The 26843-nt window shown below is 38.0% G+C and overlaps 1 protein-coding gene across 1 annotated transcript in view; it reads left to right on the top strand.

Annotated features, from left to right (window-relative positions):
• Nucleotides 1-6824: 6824 nt before the first annotated feature.
• LOC108723412 (uncharacterized protein DDB_G0283697) overlaps nt 6825-26843 on the top strand; it is a 107898-nt gene continuing 87879 nt past the window's right edge. The window contains exon 1 of the mRNA XM_018449169.1: nt 6825-9190. Coding sequence (XP_018304671.1) covers nt 7796-9190 — 1395 coding nt within the window. The 5' untranslated portion in view covers nt 6825-7795. The remainder of the gene's footprint in view (nt 9191-26843) is intronic.

The raw sequence follows: 26843 nt of genomic DNA, 5'->3' as shown, positions 1-26843 counted from the left end.
ATCTAACAGATTTGTCAGAATAAGCGTATATTGTTACAATGACATTCTCTTTTATGCTGATGCTGCGTTTTTATCTAGCAATGCGGAAGATTTATGTATGACATTGAATACACTAGACTGCGCAATTTATGCATGATAACAATTACCGTTTTTTAAACCTCCATTTTCCATTTTTATGATGCAATAAAGAGTATTACAAAGACCCGCTTTCTTCACAAGCTACTGGCTGCGAGTTGTTCCTGTTAACTATAAGGGGGCTAAAAAGGTTGGAGGAGGTTAAAAGGTTCTCATGAGTGATGTTTGCATTTAAGATACAGGATGTAAGTTATAATAGGGAACGCGCTATTTGCTCTTCTCTGTTTGTTATCTAGTTATCTTCGAAGCGCTTCCGCTTGCGCTACCCGGAAGATGACTATAGCGACGATAAATTCTAGAAATATGTATCATGAGACAAGGGAACGTTTACAAGATTTTCGGATGGTACTTCATAGAGACCAACGACTTGGTCCTTCTTGCGATAAACACCCCACAGCGGAAACGAATGAAGAATCTTGCGGAACGACAAGACCGGACACTTTCCCTCGCACGAGAGATACACGCCTCTGGTATTTCAAGGTAAACGTGGTGAAAGAAGAGGAGTATCCGCGAGAGTATCGCGGGAGGTGTCTCGCCGGTCGAGCGCGGTCGAGGTGTCAAAGGTCGCGCGACGAAGTGCCGGCGGCCTTGGGATTACAGAAGAAGCTATTCCGGTTATCACAATCGGACTCCGACACGCGTTCCTCGTCGCCCATCTCACGTGGCCACTCAGCAGGTGCGCCGTGCAAAATGGGATTTTCTACGTGTGCGAGAAGCGGCGACCATCAGACGAAAATGCATCTCGGAGATTGCAGCCACGGCGGGTGTTCCGCGCTTTTTTTTTCCTTTGAAGCGAGAATCCCAGTCCTCCCATCTCTTCCCTCTCGACTGCTTTTAGCGTGTTGAACGTGATTTATTTCTGTAACGAAGAAAGTCGTGAGTACTTATGGTAAATCTATTTGGGACGCTTGCGCGGCAATCTGCTTTCGGTCGAGCTTTTACGAACGTCGGAACTATCTAAGTGTGTTATATGTCATGTAAAGAATAAAGCAGGTTTTCTGGAAGATTTCTAGAGTTTCTTTATACGTAACACACAAAAGATGAAAATCCAATTGATTGTCGCAGACGGAAAGTGAGATTTCTCGAAATAGCAAAGTAGCCCAAAAAAGCACAATCTTCATCGATAACCCGAATAAACCTGAACGAAAGATGTGAAATTGGAAGAAACGTACGTAAACCATGCCGATAGAGAAATCGCGGAATTATTTTTCGCTTGTAAATTCACCGTTCGATGTGTCAGACCTGCTTTTTTTATGCTAAGCTTGTTTACCGCGAGTTTCATTTTTGTTACATTTTTGTTACATTGGTTATATTTCACATGATCTACGACATTAAATTATCCCATATCCATATCAACGTACGGAATGTCCAAATAATCTGATAAAAGATTAATGTTTCAACGTGTTGACTTCATAAAATCAAGGAAAGCACACATCACACGATATATAACTAGTATAGTAGCTTTGATAATCATTATGAATATGATAAAGCACCTATGATTTATAAATACGTAATACTTCTAAAGATAAATGATTAATCACTCTTTTTCGGATGAATTTTTCAAAAGAAAAAAGTGCATTTTAATGTGTTTTCATTCAGAGAAAAGCGTAATGATAGCAAATAAAGGTAAATTTTAATGTATACATATAGTTCAATAAATTATTTTATATAAAATATTTATTCAACTATGTATATTAACTATGTATATTATCTACGTATAAAATTATATAATTGTTATCTTTATGGTTGCTACCACTGTCTTTTTTCTGAGTGTTCTTTTCACATAATTGTTGATAATAAAAAGTTTTTGATTCTTTTGAGTTTGTTAATTCCATTAAATTTTCAATATTCATAATTAATCAATAGTTTACGCTTATATTTTAAGCAATCCGCGATTATTTCGAGTCACGAATGTCAGCTGTATAAAAACGTAAAAAAATGTTCGTGCACGAGAAATCAATAAAAAGAACGAGACGGAACGAGATAATGTCGGCGACACGGATCTTTAAGTCGACGTACGAAAAACTACATGTGCATTCGGGCTCACGCTACGCTCTGTAAGTAGAACAAATCGGTACCTCGTGTCCGTCTCTCTTCTGGCACGAAAGGCGCGCTCTAATCCGCGTGACTAATCTCGTTTCGTGTTCACGAAAATCTTGATGAAACCCCACATGACCACGCAAGCTGCCTCTGAACGTTCTTTATCTGGACGATCATCGCTCGAGTCCTATCGCCAGAATGAAGTACTTGCAAACGCATACTTATCGTCCGGTCGTATGGAACACGAAATGTGTTTCACGATAGACTATTTGTAATAAAAAGCAAATAGTAAAACGTGAAGAAGAATATTATCGCGCGTTGCACTTTACGATCATGCGTGGCGGGTATTCATTTCATCACTCGCGGCGAAAGTCACGCAACGCGTCTTCGAAATGGCACGCGTATAAAAGATTCTTAAAAAGAGAATTTATCCTCCCAGCCCGCTATTCATTTAACCGGACGGACCTCTCACCTCGTTAATCTACACGGCTCGCGATTACACGCGTTCCACGCAAATTCCGTCAGACGGATGTGATTTAATCGCCGTTTTAACGAGTCGACGTTAACGAGAGCCCGTTTGTTCAGCCCTTTGCTAGTCCCGACAAGTGGATATACAAATTAACGCGGACATGAACGCCGACGGGGCGTGAAAGCGAAATAATTAGAGAAATCCACCGTCGCCGACGCTAAACGCCGCGCCGCCGCGCCGTGACCGATAGATTCCGCGTTGTAAAATCAATTTTTCCGCCTCCGTGCCACGGCCTCCGACGCGTATTACACAACTCACTCCCGACATTTAGGAAAATGAGTGTGGCGCGAATTATTTCAACGAACGTGCGACATAAGAGCAATTTTGACGCTCTGCGTGCATCCGATGTTTCGTAAGATAATGCATGCGCGGGAAAAAAACAATAATAGTTAATTAACAACATATGTTTGGTTAAGCAAATTTTTGTGGCAGTAAACAGAATTTCTGATTATTGTAATCAAATATTTTGATACGCAACATTTAGGTATGATACCAGTTAGAATTTGATTAGTGCATATGTAGTAGGTATATTGGAAAAACAATGGTTAAATTGATTGGATTTTCTAGTTAAAAATGGACAAATCAGAATTTTCTGGTTCGTTCATTTTCAATCAAAAATTTTTCTCAATGTAATACTATCGAAATATCTTATAGTTACTATGATTAAAATACTGAAAGAAAATAGTTATGGCAACTATAAATTTGGGAACATTGAAATTATAATATCTATAACTACTTTTGAATTATTAGTATCAGTGCGACCCTCGCTCTGGTGAAGGCAAGGTTCATAAAACGTTGACATTAGCAATGAATCACGGCGATAACCCACAAACCCTTTGGCACCTCTGAATATCTATAATTAGTTTTATAGAGTATTAGCAGCTATTGTGACATTCAACACTATAAAAACATAGTATAAAATGCTACATTGTTAAATCTATACTATCAAAAACTTAATTTAAGTCATCGCTCTTATTAAATATATCGTTATTGTATACTAAAACAAGGGTTGAATTTAAACTATATAGTGTCAGTCTGACATCATAACGTCAAACTAACACTATATAGTGTTAAATTTAGCTATTGTTTTAGTATAAAATAACGATATATTGAGTAGGAGCAGTGACGACTTAAATTAGGTTAAATTTGACACCACATAGGTTTAATAATGAGTATAGAAAATATAAAAATATACAACGTGTGAGCGTGCAAAGCCAACTCAAAATGTGTCTGGTTGCCGTAATCAGGATATATGCAACCAAATTTGTCTGATCATTTTAACCAAAATTATGGATTGTTCATTTTTCAAAGTCTGTTTTTATTATGTATGTATTTTAAGTTAATTCAACCAATTTTTTTTCAGTGTGTAGAATGCAAATTCCGATTTCCGAAGCGTGTAACGATCGCGCGTAAGATCGTGCATCGTGCATCATGCGTCAATCGTTTCTCAGAAAAAAGGAAACTGAAAAGACTTGATTTCAAATACCGCCTTGCTTTCACCGATCTCTCGTGCACGGCAAGCCGGCAAAACGTATAGCTTGTGAAAACGCACGTGCGGCACAATCAGTTAGGTGACTCTATTTCCTGACAGAGATCTGACGCGGTCTTCAAAGACAATTTCAGATGCAAGAGCACGATCGTTTCCCCTTTTCCAGCTTCCTGGCACGCCGGTAAAGGCCCGGTTGGCATGTTCCGCAGTGACATTTCTTCGCGACAGATCGCGCGTTACAGATCGATCAATTGGATCTGGAATGGGGCGCACAGCGTGACAGCCGCGAGGGGAGGGCCTGCCGTGTTTATTTATCACCGTAAGCACCGCGGCCGGCTTAAAGGGACGACAAAAAGCACCTGCCGACCTCCGTACGCGACGAAAAACCAGTCCTCGTTGTACCGGTTGCAAGATCGGCATCAACGACTGGTGTCTTCCTCCTCTTCGCATTCTCTCTCGCGGCTTCCTCCTCGATACCTCACTCCTCGACATATCACGGCAGGAGTTCTCCTACTCTCTTTTTTATCGGCACGAACTTCTCTTCCTCTCCTTGCGGCTCGGATTTCGCCGCATCGTCCTACTCCGAATCTCATCTCTGAATGGCGGTGCGAAAGTGAATGGGACGCCCGGCGAAAAGGCCAGCCGGTCGACTGTCGTTCGACCTGAACGATCGTAAAATCGAGAGATGCGACAGAAACGTACGTTCCGCGCATTATACATGTCGTGGACGTGGACGAAGAAGATCGTAGCAAGGAGATTTAATCCTGCGAGGGATTAAAATTGCAATGCTCTTCTTAGCGTCGCTCGCCTGATATCTCCTTCAGCTAAAAGCCTTGGCGACTGTTGGATAATCGTTCGCAAAAAAATATTTTTGTGCAAAAGCGCTAAATGGATAGCGGTCCGGTCTCGTTTTTAACATCGATCATCCATTAACTCTAAACCTAACTATATATATCCTTCTGTAAGATACATCTGTGCTTCTGTCATTTAGATTTGTAGTTTCTTCTTTGTTTAAATTTTTATATTTGCATGCAAATATTGTTGCCTCTCTCTCATAATTTATTATAATTTATTATATGAATAATTCATTGGTTTTTATTCAAAAAAGTAAATATAAAACATTTTTAATTTGATATGCAGTCATCATTACGATATGTGTATCTCAACTGTGATTTAATGAAGAGCTTTTAAAAATCAATCAGTGTTTCTATTTCTTAAATAAGACTTTACTAGAAGATAAATATCATTCTTATCTAAATCCACTTCATAATCGCTCGTGATTAAGATATATTCAAATAGAACGACACGCGTACTACGGGCCTCATTCGATATTAAATCAATTTAATGCCTTTTATCGCAGACAAGAAGCAACTTCTATGAGAGTCTAATGTGGATAATGCCGTGTCTATTCGAAATAAATTGAAAACCGGTTTCGACAAATGCGTGACACCAAGGACCACGAAGTCTCGCCACATCAATCTACCTTCGATTTTTTTCCAACTTTCTGCACGGCGCAACATAAATCGTTACTAAAGCCCAATGATCCCTACATTTAAAAAATACACTTAGATCGAAATATCAGTTAGCTCTTACGCCATTTGTACATGCCATTTACATTCTGATGCGTGACCACACCTGTGTTCACAGTTCTCCAACCTCTCTCGGCAAAGCGTGACAAGGCTAAGCACATCGTTTCCTTCTTAGCTGTCGCACTTTATATTAAATTTGTCTTACAATAAATAGAATAACTGAATAAGTTTCAATTTATCTGTTTGTTTAATAAAGAAAACCACTTCCGGAAAGATTTAGCACCAGAGATCCCATACGTATTTAGAAGTGATGGCTTTTAATCCAGAAATAGTCACCTGGGATATTTTGATATCTCAGTAGTAAAAAAGTGTAAATTGTTGCAAAATATTGTTAAGTAAAGATATTGTTTAACATATTTTTTCTCTTTTAAGAATTATTTTTTATGAAAATGTAAATTTTTTATATGCAATATCATTGAAAATCCGCGATAAAAAACCTTATACTAACTAAATCTTTATTTTTTTAGAAATACCGTCATAATAATCTAACGTGCTTATTCCGTTAAATATTTGTTTGAATTCTACTTCTTTCAGAAAATTGTGATTAAATCCATATCCATAATGTTTTCAAATATTAATGAATCGGAACATCAATCAATAATATACGATATGTTGTTGTTAATAATAAATTTTAATTGAGATGTAAAAATACCCCAGATAATCGTTTACGTAAAAAATCAGATGACTATTCCCGGGTTAAGGGGTACGTCTCTCTCGTACCCCTCGAAGTACATCCGGCGGAGATGCGGCCCATCGCGTCCACGAACTTGTCTCGCTTTCTCTCTCCCCTTGCCATACCGATGCCTATTGTTTCACGGTGCATCATCGCGGGGTCCGTGAAACACCGTGCGCGGAGGTTTCTTGCAGAGGTAAAGGCGAAGGACGAAGGGGCGAAGGAGACGACGGCGAGTACCACGGCCGGTGCGGCACAAGGGGGGCAGTGGAGGCGAATATCGCTCGTACGCATGCGCGGTGCGTTCCGCGATCTCTCAGACTACCGGCCAGGCCGCCAGACTCCGGCTGGCCTCAGTCGTCCGCGACATTCTGTCCGCGATACGATTCGGCGAGAACGTGTCGTGTCTTCCTCCGGGTTCCACCGAATCCATCCGTGCCCGGTATAGCAAACTACCCCTTACAAAGAAACTGATGGTGAACGGAAAAGACTCGTAACACTGCCGAAATCATCAGAATCAGATGATACATACGAAGGATATCATTTAGGGGATGTCCTTTTGTGAAAAATATCCTAAGATAATAATCTGGTGAATGAAAAACAATCGCGCAGAAGGTTATTGAATTATCTGGAACGTGGTGAACAAATCGACTTTTAATCAGTCGTGGACTCTTGAATTGCAGAGCTTAAGTACGGACAATACTTAATAATTGTTAAAAGATTAAAAGAATAGATTCTTGTTTGAGACCACCGGCAATTTGCAAAAATGCGAAGCAGTGTGAAATGACACTGTCGACGAATCATTGTTGACGAATCATCTTTACGAACTAATTCCGGTATTTTATGTGACATTTAGGTGATACAAGCGATTAGTGACGGACTCCGTTTTATAGCGGTTTTCATCACCGATTGCACTGGAGTCGCGCCAACAGGAGTCGCCCTCGGGATTGCTCCGTCGTTTCAGGTTCCGCGGTCACCACGTGGTCACTGCAACCACGACGTCGCCGCGACGTGCGGTTAAATTGAGAGGGAGAGATAGAAACGAGCCTGCGGTCAGGGAAAATTGACGGATTGAATTGTCAATTGATCAGCAGAAATCGTTCGGCAGAGCGCGACGCCGCGGCGTCCCGTTTCGGTTCGATCGATGGAATGATCGACGTAACACCGATCATCACGAGTGCTGTTGCTGCTGCTCGACAGTCGAGCGGGCTCGATGCGCCGTTGAGGGGCACGCGACCGGTGAGGTATCGAGAGGTGATCGACAGGTGCGACCGCGCGAAAGCCGCAGTCACGTGGCCCGTGATGATGTAAGGTGACCTGAGAAAAACGGTGCTGACGAAATGACGCGCGACAGGAGGCTGCTGCTGTTGCTGGGTCTGCTGATGGCTTACGGCCTGTTCGTGGTCGAATGCCGGTACCATCAGCACGAGGACGCGACTACAGAGACCAAACACCGACATAGGCATAGACACGAGTCCTCGAATCGAAGAAACCACCACGAGCTCGATAGAAAATCCTGGCAGGAGGTGGATTATGAATACGAAGGAGACTTCGAGGATCCGATCGACGAAGATGATTATGAGACGCGATCGTATTATGATTATCCCAGGTCGCATCATCGATCTGCACAGAAGAGTTATCACAATCGGATGCTCGAGCCGCGCTATCCATCCAGGTATCATAACGATGGATATCACGCTGGAAGCGGCTGGTATGATGAGAATAACGACAGACGCAGGATGCCATCACGGTATAATACGAAGAATCATCGATACAGACCCGGCATAGGGTCTAGTACGAGGACTCACCATAGACCCGCGTATTCGCGCAATCGCGACGTGTCGGACTTCGACGACACGGAGGAAGATTACGACTATGAAAGGCCGTATAGATACGAAAACGACAGGGCAGATAAGCATTACGAACGATGGAGAAATTCCAGGCGATACACGTCTTACAGGAGAGACTGGAGAAATAGAATGAACGGCTATCATGGACCGAAGAGACATCGTTTGGAAGATCGCGAGGACGTCATCGATCGTGGCGACGTGACGAGATGGACGGATAACTGGAAGAGAAAATTGAATTCCTCGGACTCAAAGTCCTATTTTGCGAAGAAAAAAGACGAGCAAAAGACGGAGGAGGACGAAGATTACGAAGACCATGGCGGGCTCGAGGAGGACGATAAAGATGAAGACGACGACGATATCTGGAAAGATATCAATGAGAGAAACGAAGATAATGGGGAAGAAGAATTTGATAACGATTTTTACAAAAACAGGACAAAGCCACTTTTGAAAACCTACGATGATATCATCAAAAGACTCACGTCTGACGATCCGACTACTCCAAAGACCACTGTCAAGAGGGATTATCGGAACATCGAATCGAATAAGCACGTGAAGCGCGATGGTTACAAAAATCTCAAGTACGAACCGAGAAACGTTTCCAAATCGGTAGAACTCTTCACGAATGCGCCTAATGCCACTAATACCACATCCAATTATTTCGTAAATTCGACCGTCAAATCCGTCGGACATAAATCCTCGAAAAACACAATCAGTAGGATGGTCAAGGGTCACGATCGGCAGGAGGCAAAAACCGATACTCAGACTAAAAGCCTCGTACAGGATTACGACGAGTACCTGAACAACCCGGATAACGAGAAGGAAGACGATCTCGTCAAAACTGGAGTTGACGACGATTCGGCCATGCAAGCGGATGTCACTAATACGGTGAGTAATAATCATTGCGAAGAAAATTGATTTTTTAAAAATTTCTTAATAACTGAAGGGGGTAACTAGCGAGATTTTTTAATTGTCGGTATTCCTTATATCGCTAATCATGGCGTAATGAAGAGATTGCGCAACCATGATAATAACAGGAAATTATTTAACAATTATCAGCACAACATGCAACACACGCAATCCACGTGTATTGCATGTTAATTTTAAAATGTAAATATAATTGTTACAAAGTACACAAGTAACATAAAATTATAGCAAATGTATTTCTAGTTGAAGAACAGACTTTCAAGATGCGTTATGTCCAAAATTTGTAATTTTCAGAAAATGGTAAAGAAAGAAACTCCGCACATAAAAAAATTACGCACTCTTTTTACAGAAAATAACAATATATCAATCAGTAAGATGTGAAATATTAAATAAAATTGCTAAGCAATTGCTAAAAATGTTAAACAAATGCATTTTGTTTGTCTCTAGTTAAAAAACGTAATGCACATCGAAATGTCTGTTTTTTTTCAGTATATTAATTAATGATGAAAAAATACTTTTTAAACATCTCAGAGTAGCTTATAATATGAGTCTTTCAACACTAAATACTATGTCATTTCTAACTAAAAAAATAAAATTTTGGACAAAATACATTTTGGAATTCTGCTCTTCAGTTATTCTCACTCAATAAGATTCATGTTTAAAAAAAGGTTGCGTTATTTAATGAACGGTGAATTGACACGGAGAATTGTCATAAATTCAATAAAAAAAATGTTTCTGATTACAGCTAATTCTGATTAGCTGAAATTGCATTAGCTACTATAGCAATGAAATTTGCTAATACAAAGGATTTGCTGCTATAGTTAATATAAGGACGCAAAATATGCATGTCTGTTACAGTCAATTTATTTAGCAACATGAAGTTAGTTATTATAGTTATCAAATATGTCCGTATAAAAGAAAATTGTCTCTACAACAGCTAAATATGGTTTGCTGAAACTATATTTGCTACCAAATTGTCTGCTACACAGAAAATGTTTGCTGCAATGATCAATACATCGACATAATAGCAAAATGTTTATCTGTTACAATGATAATATTGAGGCTTCACAGCTAATAGAAATTAAACCTCCTCGCAGACACGACGTTAGGTGTCCTTACATCACTACTGAATTTAGCTGCCACCTAATTTTTAGCTGTGGCAGCTAATCTTTCTTTTCTGTGTATTGTTATATGTTACGGTGATAGGCCAACTCCAAATCGCGAATAATTCGTTTTCTAGGAAATCACGGAACGAATGAAATAACGTATACGTCCGATCACGCTGTCGTGAGAGCTGAAAGCCGTAAAGTCGGTTACCGTTGAGTTCTCCCTCGGATCGATGATGGAGATTAAAATCGAGTCAAGGGTTCGACTTGGCAAGCCACGTACAATCGTACACGCGAGCTCGAGCTATCGATGCTTTTCCCCTTCGCGAATGTGCCGCTCCGTTTGCATGAAATACCCGAGGAAGAGCACGTGACGCAAGAGACCATTCTGTAACTGTACCCGAAGAACCCTCGCAGATCTATCGACGGCAATTGATGATCGTCTTCCGTATCTTTCCGAATACGTACGGTGATACCGATCGTAATTCTCATCGAATGCAAGATCGGATATTTTGTGATCGCTGCTAATTTACAGGCTATCATTATTACAGACGAACGTTTCTTCGTTACATAGCGATTTGTGTTTTCATTTGGTTGAGATCTCTGATAGAAATGTATACCGTTTTTCTAGACATTCATTGAATTACTGTCTAGTATTACTGTATTCTCATTAGTTGTAATGACATTGCGTATAAGAAATGAATAAGAACTTGATAAAGCTTTATTCAGTGGCCGAAGAAGGTTTTCTGAGAAAAATGCTGTGCAACACTTGTATAAACATCTGTCTAGTTATTGTCTAGTATTAATAGGTTACATTGTTCGACAGAAAATAATTTTTTTTCGAACACTGGAACAAGACTAATTATTTTTCATAGTCTGAATATGAATGCTTTCCGAATTATTTCATCACGTTACAATTTTGAGAAAGTTGCAATTCAATTTGCAAAAGAGGAATGTGAATCCGATGTCAGAATTAACAAATTCAAAATGGTGGGTTCAATATGATGAACGTCAAAACTCGAAAAATGTTCGAATTGTTGCAAAATGTATTGTTAATGATTTTGAATTTGTCAAGTTTGACATCGAATTCGTGTACATAGCAGCCTAAAAAAATCCTATGTTAAACATAATAGAAAGCTATTTGATAAATCGTTAATGAGGGTATATAATTCGCTTTTTCGCAATAGACTCTATATTTAACTATGAATATCTTATTAACCATAGTGGATATTAAAAAAATCTTTTTGAAAATTGAGAGAGAGAGAGTTCTAACAATTTAATACTTAATTTTGATGGCAATTAAATTTCTCTAGCATGACACATATCATAGTTATGATATGATAAAATATGTGAAAATAAAACAATTTGGAAGTGGGATGGAACAATTTGGAAACCGGATTCGTATTCAGCGTCCAAAAAATTACGGGAAATAACTATAGTCTTATTCTGATATTTTTCTACCGAACAGTGTTGTTATTAAAATTACTGCGTCCGTGGTGATTGCATTGATCTGCCTAGGCAGCTTTATTATCAGGAATAATTCTGTTTAATAAGAAGCGGATCAATCGCTAAACGGTATTTGCTACGTACATACCTCTTCTTGAGCAATATTCCAATACAGTTTTGGTGCAGTACCACACGCCAATGCTTGATAAGTGCCATAATATGATCGACATAGATTGCACGGGTAGACAAGCAATATCTAAGTCGTGCTTATAGAAAATTTACTTTAACCTCGAATTCGATCGAAAGACATGACAGGTTGAGCATTAAAAAGGTCATGCAACAATAAGGATTTCATCTATTGACAATATTGACTCACGTAATTATGTACGGACGCATGTAATTAGCGGGCGAATAATAAACATATTGAAATACATTTAAATAAAGTCTTTTTCAATCCTCTGCCGCAACTTACTAAATTCAGCATTTCCTAAACAATTTTATTGTTCTATTTTTGTTCAGTAAATAGAATTAGATTGTACATCCCTTTTGTGTGCAGTAACTGCAGACAAAGCACTGTATCTTGATTAAAATCTAAATAATTTTACTTCTGTTATTAAATTCCTTAATATAATTGTCCAGTACACTGTAAATCTATACTGTTAAATTTAACATAACGTTAGTCGCCATTGCTCCTACTCAATCATATTGTTATTTTATACTAAAACAATGGTTATATTTGACACTATACAGTGTCAATTTGATACTATATAGTGTCAAATTGACACGATATAGAGTCAAATTTAACTCGTTTTGGTAAAAAATAAAGATATATTAAGTAGGAGCAGTGGCGACTCACGTTAGGTTAAATTTGACACTATAGATTTAACAGTATAATTACTCGAAAAATGTATGAAATTTCTACCAAGGATAGACAGAGCAGAATTATAGAACGCAACGTCCTGTAGCTTCTGCCAGCAATTTGTTTCGATAAAATGGAACGTATTTCTGAAAACTTGTCATACCGAAAATAACATTGTAATAAACAGTGATTTACTGTTATGACGAAGGCGGTGAAAAGATTTATTTCCGACACGTTATTTGTACTGGCCTGTTAGTGTTTACCATTAAAACTAATTTTGCCAACGCCGGATTGCGCAATGCCGGCATGCTTGGCGAACGTAAGACAAGGATTACGAATCAATCGCTTCAATATCTACATGTCGACAGAATATAATAAGATCGATGGGATAGCACATTAGATTTGCCCGTCATTCGCGTAATTCACGCGGAACGCGGGCCAAATCACGAGATTGCTCGTTCCGCCCTGCCGAACTTGAGATTAACTTTCAGGAGGAGCATCGACGGCGCTGAAGATAGCACCGACTTGCCTTGAAACATCACTTCGAATCATGACAACAGTCATATTGCACGAAACGACAGAAGACACCTGCCTGTTGTAGGTATAGCTGTAATACTGCCATTCTCGTCAAAAATCATTTTGCTTCGCGGAAGACATTTAATATAACATCTACATTCATGAGAACATCTTTTATTCGTCAATATTTCATTTTATATTACGTTTATAAATTTATAATTGTTGATAACATATATTATAAATTAGGTTTTGTAATAGATACTGAATAATCTATAATAAATATTATATTAATTATTTTAATAATTAAATATGTATAAATAAATTATATTATTTATTAAAAATAATTATTAATATTAATTAAATTATCAGATTAGTCATACATTGAGTTCTAACGTGTGTAAATTCGCAATCAAAGAACAAATTAATAAGACAATCTGTAAATTAAAATCTCTGACCGCAATATTGATTATTCTCATCAGTGTACGTTGCCAAACTCATTTCGCGCTTCTTTAAGATTGTTCAAGTACTGCTTCTGAGAACTGGTTCGGATGCGTTCTATCATGGATGCTCAACGTTATTAATGACCGGCATATCTGCATGCGTCGCGATGTCGGTGATTCCCCTCACCTACACAGAGCCAAGATTAGATTGACCTTGGCAATGAGAACCAACGGCGTCCGGCAAAACTTCTCTTTTCATTCGCGTCAAAACTTTTTGAATTAACGTTCGTAGGATTGACCTCGGAAGTCGCCGCCCGCTAGGCGCCAATCGTCTGCAGACTTCGGTATCACTTATCGTCAAGACCGATGCAATAACGGTCGGAGAATATTTACAGAACGCGAAATGCCACGGGAGAAAAGCTTTCTAAATAATTTTACAAACTATTTGATCATTACATCCAAACAAACAGAGAAATATTATAAATTGTATAGGGACTCTCGATAATGTAAGAATGTAACAATTGACAATAAGAGTACAGCGCGGTAAATGAGGCGCAAATTATTATTATTATTATTTAATTAAATTTAAAATTATATATATAATTTAAACAATTGAACCTTCTGGCTTTGAACCATTCTCAGAGAAACATTGAGCAAAATGTTTGAAAATGGATGAATCCAGAAGACTCTAATTATATCAATAAGAATACTGATTATCTTAACTAGAATTATAGTAAATTTAGTTAAATGTAGTTAATAAGCAGAAATTTCTGATTTGTCCATTTTCAACCAGAATTTCAATTAATCTAGACATTTTTCTTAGTGTATATAAGCAATTTTTCATGAATAAGTACGTTTTTCATGAATAAGTTACAGCATATTCCAAGAAAAAAATCTAGTAAAGTTAATATATAAGCATAAAGATTAATTCGTTACTTTAGAAGAACGAGCTCGTCGCTCCGAGTCTTACGTGCTCCGGAGTCAAACGAGAACGCGATGCGTGTACCTTAATTTCGCGGTATAGCTCGCAGCGACGGCAGCCCAGACGAGCAAAACGACGATGCACGTCCACGGCGGCTGTCGTCGCGATCGTGCTTTGCCCTTTTTGCACCAATTTACAAAGGTAAACTCGCCACGTTCCATCGACTTCTGCATGCCGGCCGGAGCGGAATTGCCGCGCTGGGGTAATTGAGCAATTCCACTGCATGCACGTTGTCCATTCGTGGTTTTCCGTCGTAAATTCACGTGCACCGATGCCGAACGATCAAAGGGAATCCTCCGTCGCTACCGGCCGATCGGGCTATCAGATATTTTCGGTTTAAGCGATCACAAATTTCATCGTATTACTATACGAAAGGGAGATGTATAGTACGTATAGTCAGACTTTGCATATTTAGATGATGATTAATCCCGGTGACCCACATATGTGACGGAATATTCAATTAACGTTCACGCGCGGTAAAATTAAATTAGACGCGAATAACTCGATGCCTTCGCACGGCGGCGACTTAAAAGAACTCCCCAATTTTCTCGTATACTTTTTACTCACGGTTCCGGTTTACTGCGTATCATCAAAAGCCGTACAACTCGCGATTTGTGCGAAACTGACTGGCGTTTAATTTCATTACATTAAATCCTTGAAAGATAAATATAGTTTCAGGGCATTATTTACATGCAATATGCATCTTCAAACATCAAGGGACATAGTGATATATTGGAAGGAGGACCACGTACATTTTATAAATAGAGAACGTAGAGAAGGTAAAGAGATGGTACAGACATTAATATTTGTTATTTTACATCCTAATAGCAATTAGTTCTTATTGATATTGAACTCAAAGAATTAGCTTCCATAATCTTTTCTTATAAACAACACGCGAATGCATCGTTCTTAATCGCTAATCCAGCGTTTCTTTTATCGCTTCGCACGTCTATCTAAACGACACTAGGTTAATCCGCAATTGACCTACCTCTTAGCGAAAACATCTTGTGCAACGCAAAAAGTGTCAATTTTTATCCAGATATTACTAATATGCTGATAAATGCACATTAACTTTATCTCGCTTCTTAAGATTCTTGTTAAAGCTTCAAGAGAATAACGTTCGAGTATTCCTTATCAAATCGGGAAAAACCATAAAGTTGTGCAGAATTTTATGATTATCGTCATACGCTATCTGTTGAGAATGATGAACGCTGGAAGTTAAAGTTCGCGCGAATGGATCGCAAATATGTCGTTCGCCGAATCGAGAGTTCAATTTATCTGCCATATACGTATTATGAAGCGGTTTTTATCGTATTAATGCAGTCTTCGCAAAATAAATGTTTCCTAGTGCGAAAGATATTAAAAATAAGCAAATAATTTTTCGAATTTGAAAGCATTTCAGTACATACAGGGTGACGAAAAAGTACAAGTTTTGTAAGCTGCAAAGTTTTGTGTTTATCAAATCATGAATAACATATTTATAAAAAAACTCTGGAAAATGTGTTAGTTATATCTTATTAACAAAAAAACAATATATAATAATTAACATTCAAAATGGCATCTTTATAACTTTGATACAAGCTTGATGCACTTCGCATCGATTTTTGATCGTACACTTTTCTCCACGAATAAATTCTCCTATCAGACAGCCAATAAAAACGGTTTTCAATTCATCAACTGATGAAAATCTTTGGTAAAGAGTTTCTTTTTGATATTTAATAAAATGTAATAGAATTTGCTTTTTACATTACTATAATCATTTAAACATATAAAATTCTGTGGGCAGACTCTTTTGTTACCCTGCAGTTGTTTAAAAAATACGTCTTTAAGTTAAAAATTAACATTTTATTTTTTTACAATGTATTTTTAGATTTCGATAATTCTATTTACATAAAGTTTGGAGAATTTGTAAATTCTACTTCAACATTTTATATACACGCAAATAAAAAAGAGAATTACATTCTCAGTGATTACAGACTAAACATTGGCATGTTCCCCATAGTTTTTCCAGCGATGTGCAAGCGATGCTCGTATTTTACCTCCGGCACATATTACATCCGGAGAGCTCTATAGATGCATAGCCTCTCAATCCCGAGGGAGAAGCGATACATTTCAACAACCTTCCTCGCTCGATAAACAGTCGATGGACTTCGCGGAAGCGCTGTTTACGCGAAGATCTTTCGGTGTTTTCTTTTTCGATCCATCCGCTCCTTTCGCTTCCAGACCGCCTCTCTATGCGTAAGCCTTCGTCTCGATTACACGCAGCCACATGCCTGCACTCTCTCTCTTTTCTCTCTCGAGTACGCATCGCCGAAACATACCCTCGCTCGATGGTACCGGGCATTAAGAAACGACTTTACCACCTGACCGCGGCGAGGAGCGCTCATAAATCCACCATAAAGCTCACCGCGGAAGCTCGTTACCACGACGCATAAAATGCGGCCGGCGCATCGCGAAAGATCGCATCCGCGAAGGAAGGATTCGGCGAGGGAATCCACACGAGCGTGGATTTACGGGCGACATGTAACGCAACGAGGCATGAATTATAAAGCATCAGGATGTACCCTTTCCACAACCGCGAAAACCGCTTCCCATTTTCGGCGACCGTAAAACGCCGAGGCTATTTTCGTAGGTGGGTAAAATACGCTGATGGCACGATGGTGGTTGCGTGCGCAAGTAGAAGATTATCGCGGATGGATGCATAAATCGGCATGGACCATTTAAGGCTGTAGTCAGTGGATGCGTGAAAAAATTTACCATAACCGAGACGTATCTCGTAAGAAATGGAAGAAGATTAATCGAGAAATAATACTTATTGTTCATGTTTTAGTTTTTCCACTCACAAGTAAAATTTTTAATAATGGATTTTCCAAAAAATATATCATGGATGTTATCCATCTTGTATAGTTGCCGATATTCTTAATTTCGATTTTTAAGATTACAACAAGATTATCTTTCATTAGAATACGCATTTACTATCATCACCTTTCTATTTTTAACGAACAACTCGGACGAATTCAGTCAGAGAACAAAAGTTCGTCAGAACACGCATCCATTGTAACTGTAGATTCCCCCAAAGGAGAATTCGAGGTATCGTTAAATGTGCCTTGGCGAGATCACGAGATTACTTCGTTATCTTCTACGACTTGCAATTAGCCGAACACATAGTTCGTGCAACTGTGTGATTTTAACATAGATATTTTGCTTTCTTCGTGTTATCAGTCACGTGATCTTTTATGAATAATCCGCGCACAATTAAAATCAACTTTCCTTTCTCAGCAACACGATATTACACATCGCGCGATAATCGCACGCTACTTATTATTTCTAAAAATATAACATAGTCATCGATGATTAGTCAAACGATAAATAACAAGCACAAAAAAAATTGACCGGACATCGGTGACAGGTGCCAAAGATCGCCGAACCACTGACCTGCCGAGATAATGATTCATCGTTGTCGGAATTACTTTAGAGTCTGATTTATGCGTGCGGCAGTGCATCTACGTATACCTACTTGATTGGCGAATCGTCGTATACGAGGAAAATTCTGACGAAATCTAACAGTTAAGTCTACTTTCTGCTTTCAACGATACAAGAACAAGCTACAGATATACAGTTTTATTAATTATTCATAGCGACGAGATTTAATATTTCACCATGTGAGATCGCAAGTAAACAAATTACTTATCTGACTTCATATTCTGATAGTGAAAGCACGAAAATTACTACCGTATTACCTGCCACGTGTTTTACGTAAATCAATAAGTTTACAGCTCTCATTTAAACTTGTTGGTCGTACTAGGGGAGACCGGGACCGGTTGTCAGTTTTTGATTAATGATTTTTAGAAAAAAGTGGATGTCTGATTTTGAAATATCAAATACGTTATAATATATCTACATCTTCTAGGTATTAAAAAAAATATTACTCTTAAATTCATCATATCATATTAAAAATAAGTTATTTAATTTTAAATGAAGCTACGAAAATGTGACACTTAGCCCGTGTTCTGGATTGATTCACACGTTCTAGGATTGGCAGTAGCATATTTGTTATGGACATATAAAAAATACAATTTTTATTTTAATGTCAGTTTTATATTTTAAGAAATAATAGTAATTATGGTATTAATATAAATAAAATAGTTATTTTAATCATAAAATACGTAATTTCTTGTACTTTGTTTCTTGTACTGTAGTTTCTATATGCAAAATGAAAAAAACGTATATCTATATGAAATATATTTGTATAAGTATACTCTCTAAGAATGTGTTGATCTACAAATATTAAAATTAATTGTCACTTAACCCCATCTCATTTTAATCAATGTACTCCACATAGCCATTTTAAATAAAAGGGATTGTATTCACAAAACTCTCTCTCTCTTTGTTAGAGTAATGATTAATTAATTGTAGAAAAGATTTTCTGAGACCTCATTTTCTATGAATACAAAGATATTGCGATTAATAATGCCAAAAACTTGTCGGACCACAAAATAGATGATAAGAAAAATTTACTCACCAACTTCATTTTCTTAAAAGTCGTTATAAATAATATATACAATGCTTTTGGTGCAACCATTTTACACAACAAGTTAATATTATATCAGCAACCTGCAGTAAAAAGAGATTTTTTTGCCATGTACTGATTGAGTTATAACTGTTATAAACATTTTGACAATCAACCCCATACAACAACCAGCCCCGATCTCTTCTATATTTCTTTCCCTAATTCAATAGTGAACAACATATGAGGATAACGAATAATTAAAATAAAGTCGTGAAGGGCGCAACTATTATTAAAAACTTGTTTCTAAAATTAATCAGGAATCATGACCCGCTAAGATGACGATTCGTCGTTGTCGCGACGCAGTGATTCAGATAGAAACAGTTAAGTACATATGAAGGATTCTTCTTCAGCCCGAACTTGTACGTTCGGTAGAGACGTATTTTAAGCTTGGCACTTGTGTAGCATCAATTCGTGGTGTGAGGCATACCATTAGTCTCCTTCATTGAGCACTTGTAAAGCGATCTATCAAAGAAGCTCGCGGAATCACAATACAAAAGTCGGAGAACGCTCAAGGAGAACAATCAAGCGCGAAATGAACGAGTGGCGATAAAACTTATCTTCGCAACAAAGTCTCTTGATCTGACAAGGAAAGTTCGACAAATGTAAAAATAAAAAATGCAACTTTGCATGAGAGTTGGTAAAGTAAATAGACCTAATTACGAAACAATTTTGTGAATATCGCTGAAACAATGAGAAATATGAAAAAACGTTTCGAATAGAAATTTATGGTTTCAAAAGCATTTTATATACTGAGAACGAACGATGATCAATAGCATTATTATAATTAAAAATAATTTTATAATTCAATAATATTATTAATGAAACAAAGATGTGATGCTCTTGTTTGGATAAAATTGTATTTATTTTATGAATACTAATACTGTGAATTAACGAGATTATTTTCAATTAAAATATTGCTATTGATATAGCATTATATTTTTCAGTATAACGATGCGATTTGATTTTTTTATATTATATTTTCTCATTATTTCAATGATATTCGCTTAGAAACATAAACTAATTTTTTTAAAGACGGTATTTCCACCCCTAAAAAACTGAACATCTATACTTATGCAAAGTTCCACATTTTTTTTATCTTATACATTTGCTGAACTTTCCTGAAATTTCTTTCGCCCGGAACATCAAACGAACGCAGAAAAACTGAAATCAGAGCGCAACTTCATTTAAACGCAAACATGACTTGATACGACGCATCTGTCGTATAAAAATGTCAGAAAATATCTTCTGTCGTCCTACCTAGTTACCGCGATTTATCAAGAATAAGTCGTTTTGCTGACGTAAGAATAAACATGGACTTTATTGCTAGAGAGAAAGAACGAGCTCGAATCAGAGGCTTTTATTCCTGAATACTTTAGAAAATTATATCGAATTATATGATTTTGCGTTTTCTTTTTCTTTTTTACAATTTACAAATCGCATTATCCTTGCTGAATTTCGTATTGCGCACGTAAGCAGGCTGGTAAAAACGGATAACTACTCGGAATCGTTGTTATTAATAGCGATTGTTTTGGCTCGACTTATGCCTTCGGGAAAACATTCGTAGAATTTTCTACAATATAGTACTTCTATTACTAAAAAGATCGATGATATCAATATTTGATTTATTTCTACTCCATGGTCGTTATTATTCAAATCACGATAAATGTTATAAAAATATATTTTCATTCGTATGTTAAATCGCCTGAGAATGCAATGAATCGCGCAATATCATTTCGCGTGCATTTCACCGCACGTTAATTCGAATTAGACAAGAAGATTGGTGACTCACGAGTTTCGGCAAGTCACTTCATTTCGGCTCGCGGAACACTCGTGCGGCGTACCGACTCGACTAATTAATTCTTGGAACCACATTCGCAACGAGAATTGTCCAACAGACGTGGTATTTGAAGTTGCACACCCGTCTGGATTTACGTCACGGCGATCTCTGGCTGTCCTCCAGAATCAAACGCAGTTAATAAAATCTGAGATATTCATTTAAGCCCTTAATACTCTTGTGCGTACAGTTTATTTTCGGCACATTATCTCAAGATTTAAATTCAAGAACGTCTGCAAGACCCTCCGGAATTTCTTATGGTATCTTCTTGAAAACTGACAGCCAATTACAACGAGTTATCCTATTTAATGAAATAGCACACAAGAGGTCTTTCGAGTTAATTCAAGGTCGACAATTAGAGAAAAGTGCACATAGTAACTTTCACGCCGCCAGCTACTAATTAGAAAGTTAATCCCTGCGATGCTACTTAACGTAAATTAATACGTCGTGTATTTACCTAGGGACATGAAATGTTCCCTTATTATTATGTCAGAAATATTTATCCTCATCTCTTCTAAATCTATTCCGACATTTTTATTGAAAGTCGCTCCTGGCGATTTACCAAATGTACCGAATGCGGTAGGTAGATTTCGTTTTTCTGCAACCAGGTGCAATTCGTCGGGCATATTTTGGCGACTGTCCAGGTCAGATCGAATTCCGATTGAATTACATCGAGCTCGTTCCCGGAGATAAATCGATCCTTATTCATTGCGCAGGACGATACTGTCGATTCCGGATGCGAGACGTGGCGGGTGGGACAACGTCGAATTTTCTAGTTGGGTTTTAGGTCAACCCGCGTACATTTGGAGAACTTCCAAACGCTACGCATCCCCACGAACGCGAGTCGCATCGTAATCCAAAAATATTTCTCCGGCGTAACTAGACGAAACTGTCGTTCGAATCCAAGAGGAATTTAACGCCATCAGAAGTAACAGGTTTAAATAATCGTGTGATTTCTCGCGGACATACATCTCTATCGATTATCGAACAAAATGTAACAGAAGAATTATTTTCATTATTCTTTCATCGCCACATGGAGAAAAAAAATTGTTCATTTGACTAAATTAATTTAATTATTTATAATTTAATTATTCATTTGACTAAATTAATATAATTTGTCTCTGTTTCTTTTAATAAAGAATGTCTGAATTTTAATCAAACATACATATTGTTAAAAATGTAATGAAATTGAGAGAGAGAGAGAGAGAAAGAGAGAGAGAGAGAGAGAGAGAAAGAAAGAGAGAGAGAGAGAGAGAGAGAGAATGTACTTTTAAGTTGCACAAATTGAATTCAATTTCGTAACGTTATATTAAATTTTATGCATCTGTAACTGAAAAGTATATTTGTGTACATGTACATTAAATTTAGTGTACGTTTCATAAAACTTCATAAAATTTAATGTACTTTCCATTAAATTCTATGTGAATTTGCATAAAATTTAATACATGTGAACATTAAATTTAAGTTACTAACTTCATTTTCGTTGACAATATTAAATATTTTTAATGTTCTTGCTTGAAATTTACATGTAACGGAAGCAATTTTTTTTTAACAGTGTATTATATTTGGCTTAAATACATACATCCTCCAACGAAAGAAAAAATATCTAAATTAATTTATTTGAATAAATAATTAATTTATATATATATATATATATAGTCATATAAATATTTTTTTTCTCAGTGCACATATCAGTAATAAAATCGCTTATTACTGATAAACTTTAATTGAGAAGGAAATTACGACTTAATAAATATCACTGAATGTCTCGTGTGAGGTCCGTCAATTACGCGATATATAACATAATCAATAATTTCGACCGCAATTTCGGCCGGCATGGGGCGTGAGACTCGATGTCTTCCTGGGACCAACGATCAGGATACTCATCAGGGTATTAATTCTGTTTACACTGTCGACGTGGGGGACGTACCACGAATCGAGCCGCGCCACACCTCGGTTTCCATTAGACCCTTCAAGGAAACGGGAAGGGAAGGCAATTTTGTTCATCGCTCGAAAGGTGCGATCGGTCAAATAACACGTTACCACCTTCGGTTTAAGTTAATGCTCACACATGGGGATGAAGCCATTATAAAAATTCAATGGATACGAGCCCCGATAAGAAAAACAGAAATCTTGTTTGCTTTACAGTTATCGGACGCGTGTGCTTCGGGCCTTAATAAAGTTTACATTATCAGGATTACCCCATTAAGTTCCGATGAACGCGTATATGGTACTTCCTTGTATTTTTTTTTTTTTTTTTTTCATTTAATAAACTACCCTAGTTTTTATAATAGTCTACCATGTTTTCCTTATCGTCAATCGATCGTAGATAAATCATATTATATATTCTCATAGTCGATTCTCCGAGATCTTATTATCATTGGAAATTAACGCCAAGCTGCATTATATAACGTCGCTTTCAGGCTCAGTTGTAGTAGTCAATATAAATCGACTTTCCAGTTTGATAATAAGAAAACGAGGAACGACTGGTTCTATAATACGTCCGTACGATTTCGCATGGATCGCAGCATCGAAATACAAAGCAGCATCGACGGGGCGCTCGTACAGAAATGAAAAGAAAGAGAGAGGCAGGTAGGACGATTCTTTCTAAGAAAGAAAGAAAGAACGCTCGCTCACGCATAAAGAGATGGGATGTCTCTCACAGAGAGTTCGGCGTGTCCCGCTGCTTCTTGCGCGGATTAGGTGCACAAATGGGAATACGAATTTCCATTTGGATCGAAATCTGCCGTAACGATCGATTCCCGCCGCTTGCAATGCGAAAGATTCGTCGAATTTCTGCGCTGAGATTCTTATGGCGCTCACGTTTTAAATGGCGAGACACGTGAGGCAGCACACGTTCCGCGGATAGCGTGTTAACGCTCACAAAACATACGGCCGTAAAAGACAAATACGCACGAAATTCTGTCGCGGCCTCCCGCGGGTGGTGCATTCTATTAACGGAACGCCTGCGGAATTGGAGATTTAATCAACTGAGTGCCATGCAATATTCATAAGCGACACGACAATGCCGCTGCGACTCGGGGAATTATTGATCCACGAAACGATCTATTTCTATAAATTCATAACTAACCTTACTATTAATAATTTGCGCATGTCGATCTGACTTATAATTCGTCGTTTCTGAAAATATATTTCAAGGAAAAGATATTGCATTGTTAAAAATGCTATTACCATGTCAGACGAAGCGTTGATGGAAATTGATCGCCGAATTAGTGAACGTTACGAGACGGCGGCGCCCGCTTCTCATCGTCATTCATAAAGCCAACAATGCGACTCGTTGCGCAATCAACGGTGTATTACGAAATCGCGCCTCTCGCGCGCGGCGCGTTTGACGAGCGGAATTCTGGCGCCAAGATCTGCGATATGAGCAATCGGCGTGACGTTGCGACGCGAATGTATGCGAACGCGCGCGACGATCGTTAATCGGCAGAGATTCTCGCAATATATAGGAGGACATCGGCGCGGCTCCTTAATGAACGTACCGTCCGTTGAATGAGCGACGATAATCGCTCATTACGCCGCTGCTAAGTTTCCCCAGAAACACCCCGGCCCGATGTAAAACGTCGTAAAACTCACCTCTGATTCGTTTTTACGACCACTCGAGTTCCCCGCGTATTTACTTATGCTATGTGTGTACTTTATTACGTTCCGCCGTTTTATTTCCTTTTTATACAGCAGACGGAGCATTAACTTTTCTCGTTGCCGTAGAATTCCTCGACATTGACGTATCGAACGATATAACCGTAGATCGAGATAACGTACAGTCACATCATACAATACGAATACCTGTCGCGACGAGAATCCAAAGCTCGCGGTAATCACCACGCGAAATTACGAGTGATTCAGTTTTCATACGATTCTCGAGATTCTCCGAAAAATGAAGCGTGCACAGCCGTGATTTGTTCATCAAGGAGATCAGAGAGGCCTCATGTTTAGAACTCTAGATTATAAGAGTATAGCGCAAAAGTTCGCTATGTTGGAACTAATAATCATATCATATTAAAGAATTACTGAGCTTATATTTATTTATTAGCTTATTTACTAAGCTTACTTATTATTTATTACTTACTTGTTGGACGATTGTTGATCAAAGAGATCAGAGCCTTCATTTGTCTACTCCCTAAAATTTTAGAGTGAATTGTCGCTCTAAAAAAAGAATGGAATCTCACTTTTAAAAATTGAAAATTGAGCCACTTTTTCAAGGCTAACTCAATTTTCACTCTTTAGAGTGAGATTCTATTCCATAAAATTTAGACGGTAGCGCTCTAGATTATAACCGCCATGTTTGACCTAATACCCATATCATATTAAAGAATTACTAAGATTATTTATTATTTATTACTCACTTATTGAATGATAAACTCATCAAATCAAAATAGCGGTCGAAATAGCCAATAGAAAAATTGTCGGCATTCGGCTCAGATAAAAGGACTGCGTTACTTTTATAATCTAGAGCTCATATCACATTGAAGCATATAATTACAAAATATTCCTATGTGATACCGCACCGCACTTAGAGTGCGTTCCGAGTTACGCATGAAGCGCATGATGCATTATTTGTTTTTGTTGTTTATCAATTAATAAAGAAGGATACAACGATACATCATTCGCTTCATGCGTGACTCGGAACGCACCCTTAGATAAAACGCAACCGATTAATTGTGACTTTTTACGTAATTTATCCCGATCACGTAAAATCAATCGCGTAGTTAATGCATCACTAAAATATATTAATGATCAAGACACGCCTCCATCTTTAGTCATGATCCCAATACAATGATTGCGCCAGTAAAACAAATTGATCTTACATATTCGATAGATTAATGCACTGAGAAAAAAATATCTTAATTTCAAAGAAATATTTCTTTGCTCGTATTCAAACAAATTATTATTTCGGATTAATGAAAATTTCTTTGAAATTAAAGCATTTTTTTCTCAATATGTTACATAACACGTTCGTCAATGATCACGTAAAAGCGTAACTAATTAATCTCTTTTTCAAACATGTAAACGCGATCGCTGTGCTGATAGAATTAATATTATTAATCAGTGCCAGAGCGAGTCTTTGTGCATCCTGCGGCCGATTTATCCTCGAGTCGACTGCGATCTTGGGTGGCCTAAAAAGATGCACTCGAGGCATGAAAGCTCGCTCTTCCCGCATACACCGGTCATAAAAGAAGCTCTATGCTGGCATAGGGTTCGCTAGAGCAATGCGGCACGACCGTGAGAGACGCTCGTTTTGGACATTACCATAAAATTAATCGCCCATCTAATTTATCCCGATAAGGAAGACCGACTATTCGCACTCGATTATGACGTGTGATTCATTACAATTTCGTCTATATATCATATGTCAACGACATGCATTTCGCATGGTGAAGTGAGACTTCTTTGATCACGTTACGAAGACGTGTTAGTTTAGTTGAAATATGTTTCGCGAAACGCGCGCGTTATACATTCGCTCCCGAGACGTCCTGCGCAACTAAACTGATTAATGTATCGCTTTAGACATGCTTAGAACGAGTAATTCGACCGGAAAGAATGCAAAGAATACTTCATCGAGCGAATCGCCGCGGTTGATGTTCCCGCTTTGTGAATTGACGAAGTTCGAGGCTGAGAACCGTGAGAGTGAACCGTTTCGTGCGTTGCCACAAGATCGGTCCGCATAATTTGCCTGGATCGCTTTTGATCTCGCGATGTCATGACCCCAGAAAAACGCTGCTCGAGTTGATTCACGCAAGGCGCGTACGTGGGTGTCCCCCTAAAATTTACGATCATTTTCATTGGCCCTCGTTGTTGCGTGCGGACCCAGAGAAGACTCGACGCATTTAAATCGTCGT

Source organism: Mycetomoellerius zeteki, unplaced genomic scaffold (genome assembly GCF_001594055.1).
Source record: "Mycetomoellerius zeteki isolate Tzet28-1 unplaced genomic scaffold, Tzet1.0 scaffold232, whole genome shotgun sequence".
Taxonomy (NCBI): domain Eukaryota; kingdom Metazoa; phylum Arthropoda; class Insecta; order Hymenoptera; family Formicidae; genus Mycetomoellerius; species Mycetomoellerius zeteki.
The sequence above is the reverse complement of the archived record's forward strand: the minus strand, read 5'-3'. Positions and strand labels throughout refer to the sequence as shown.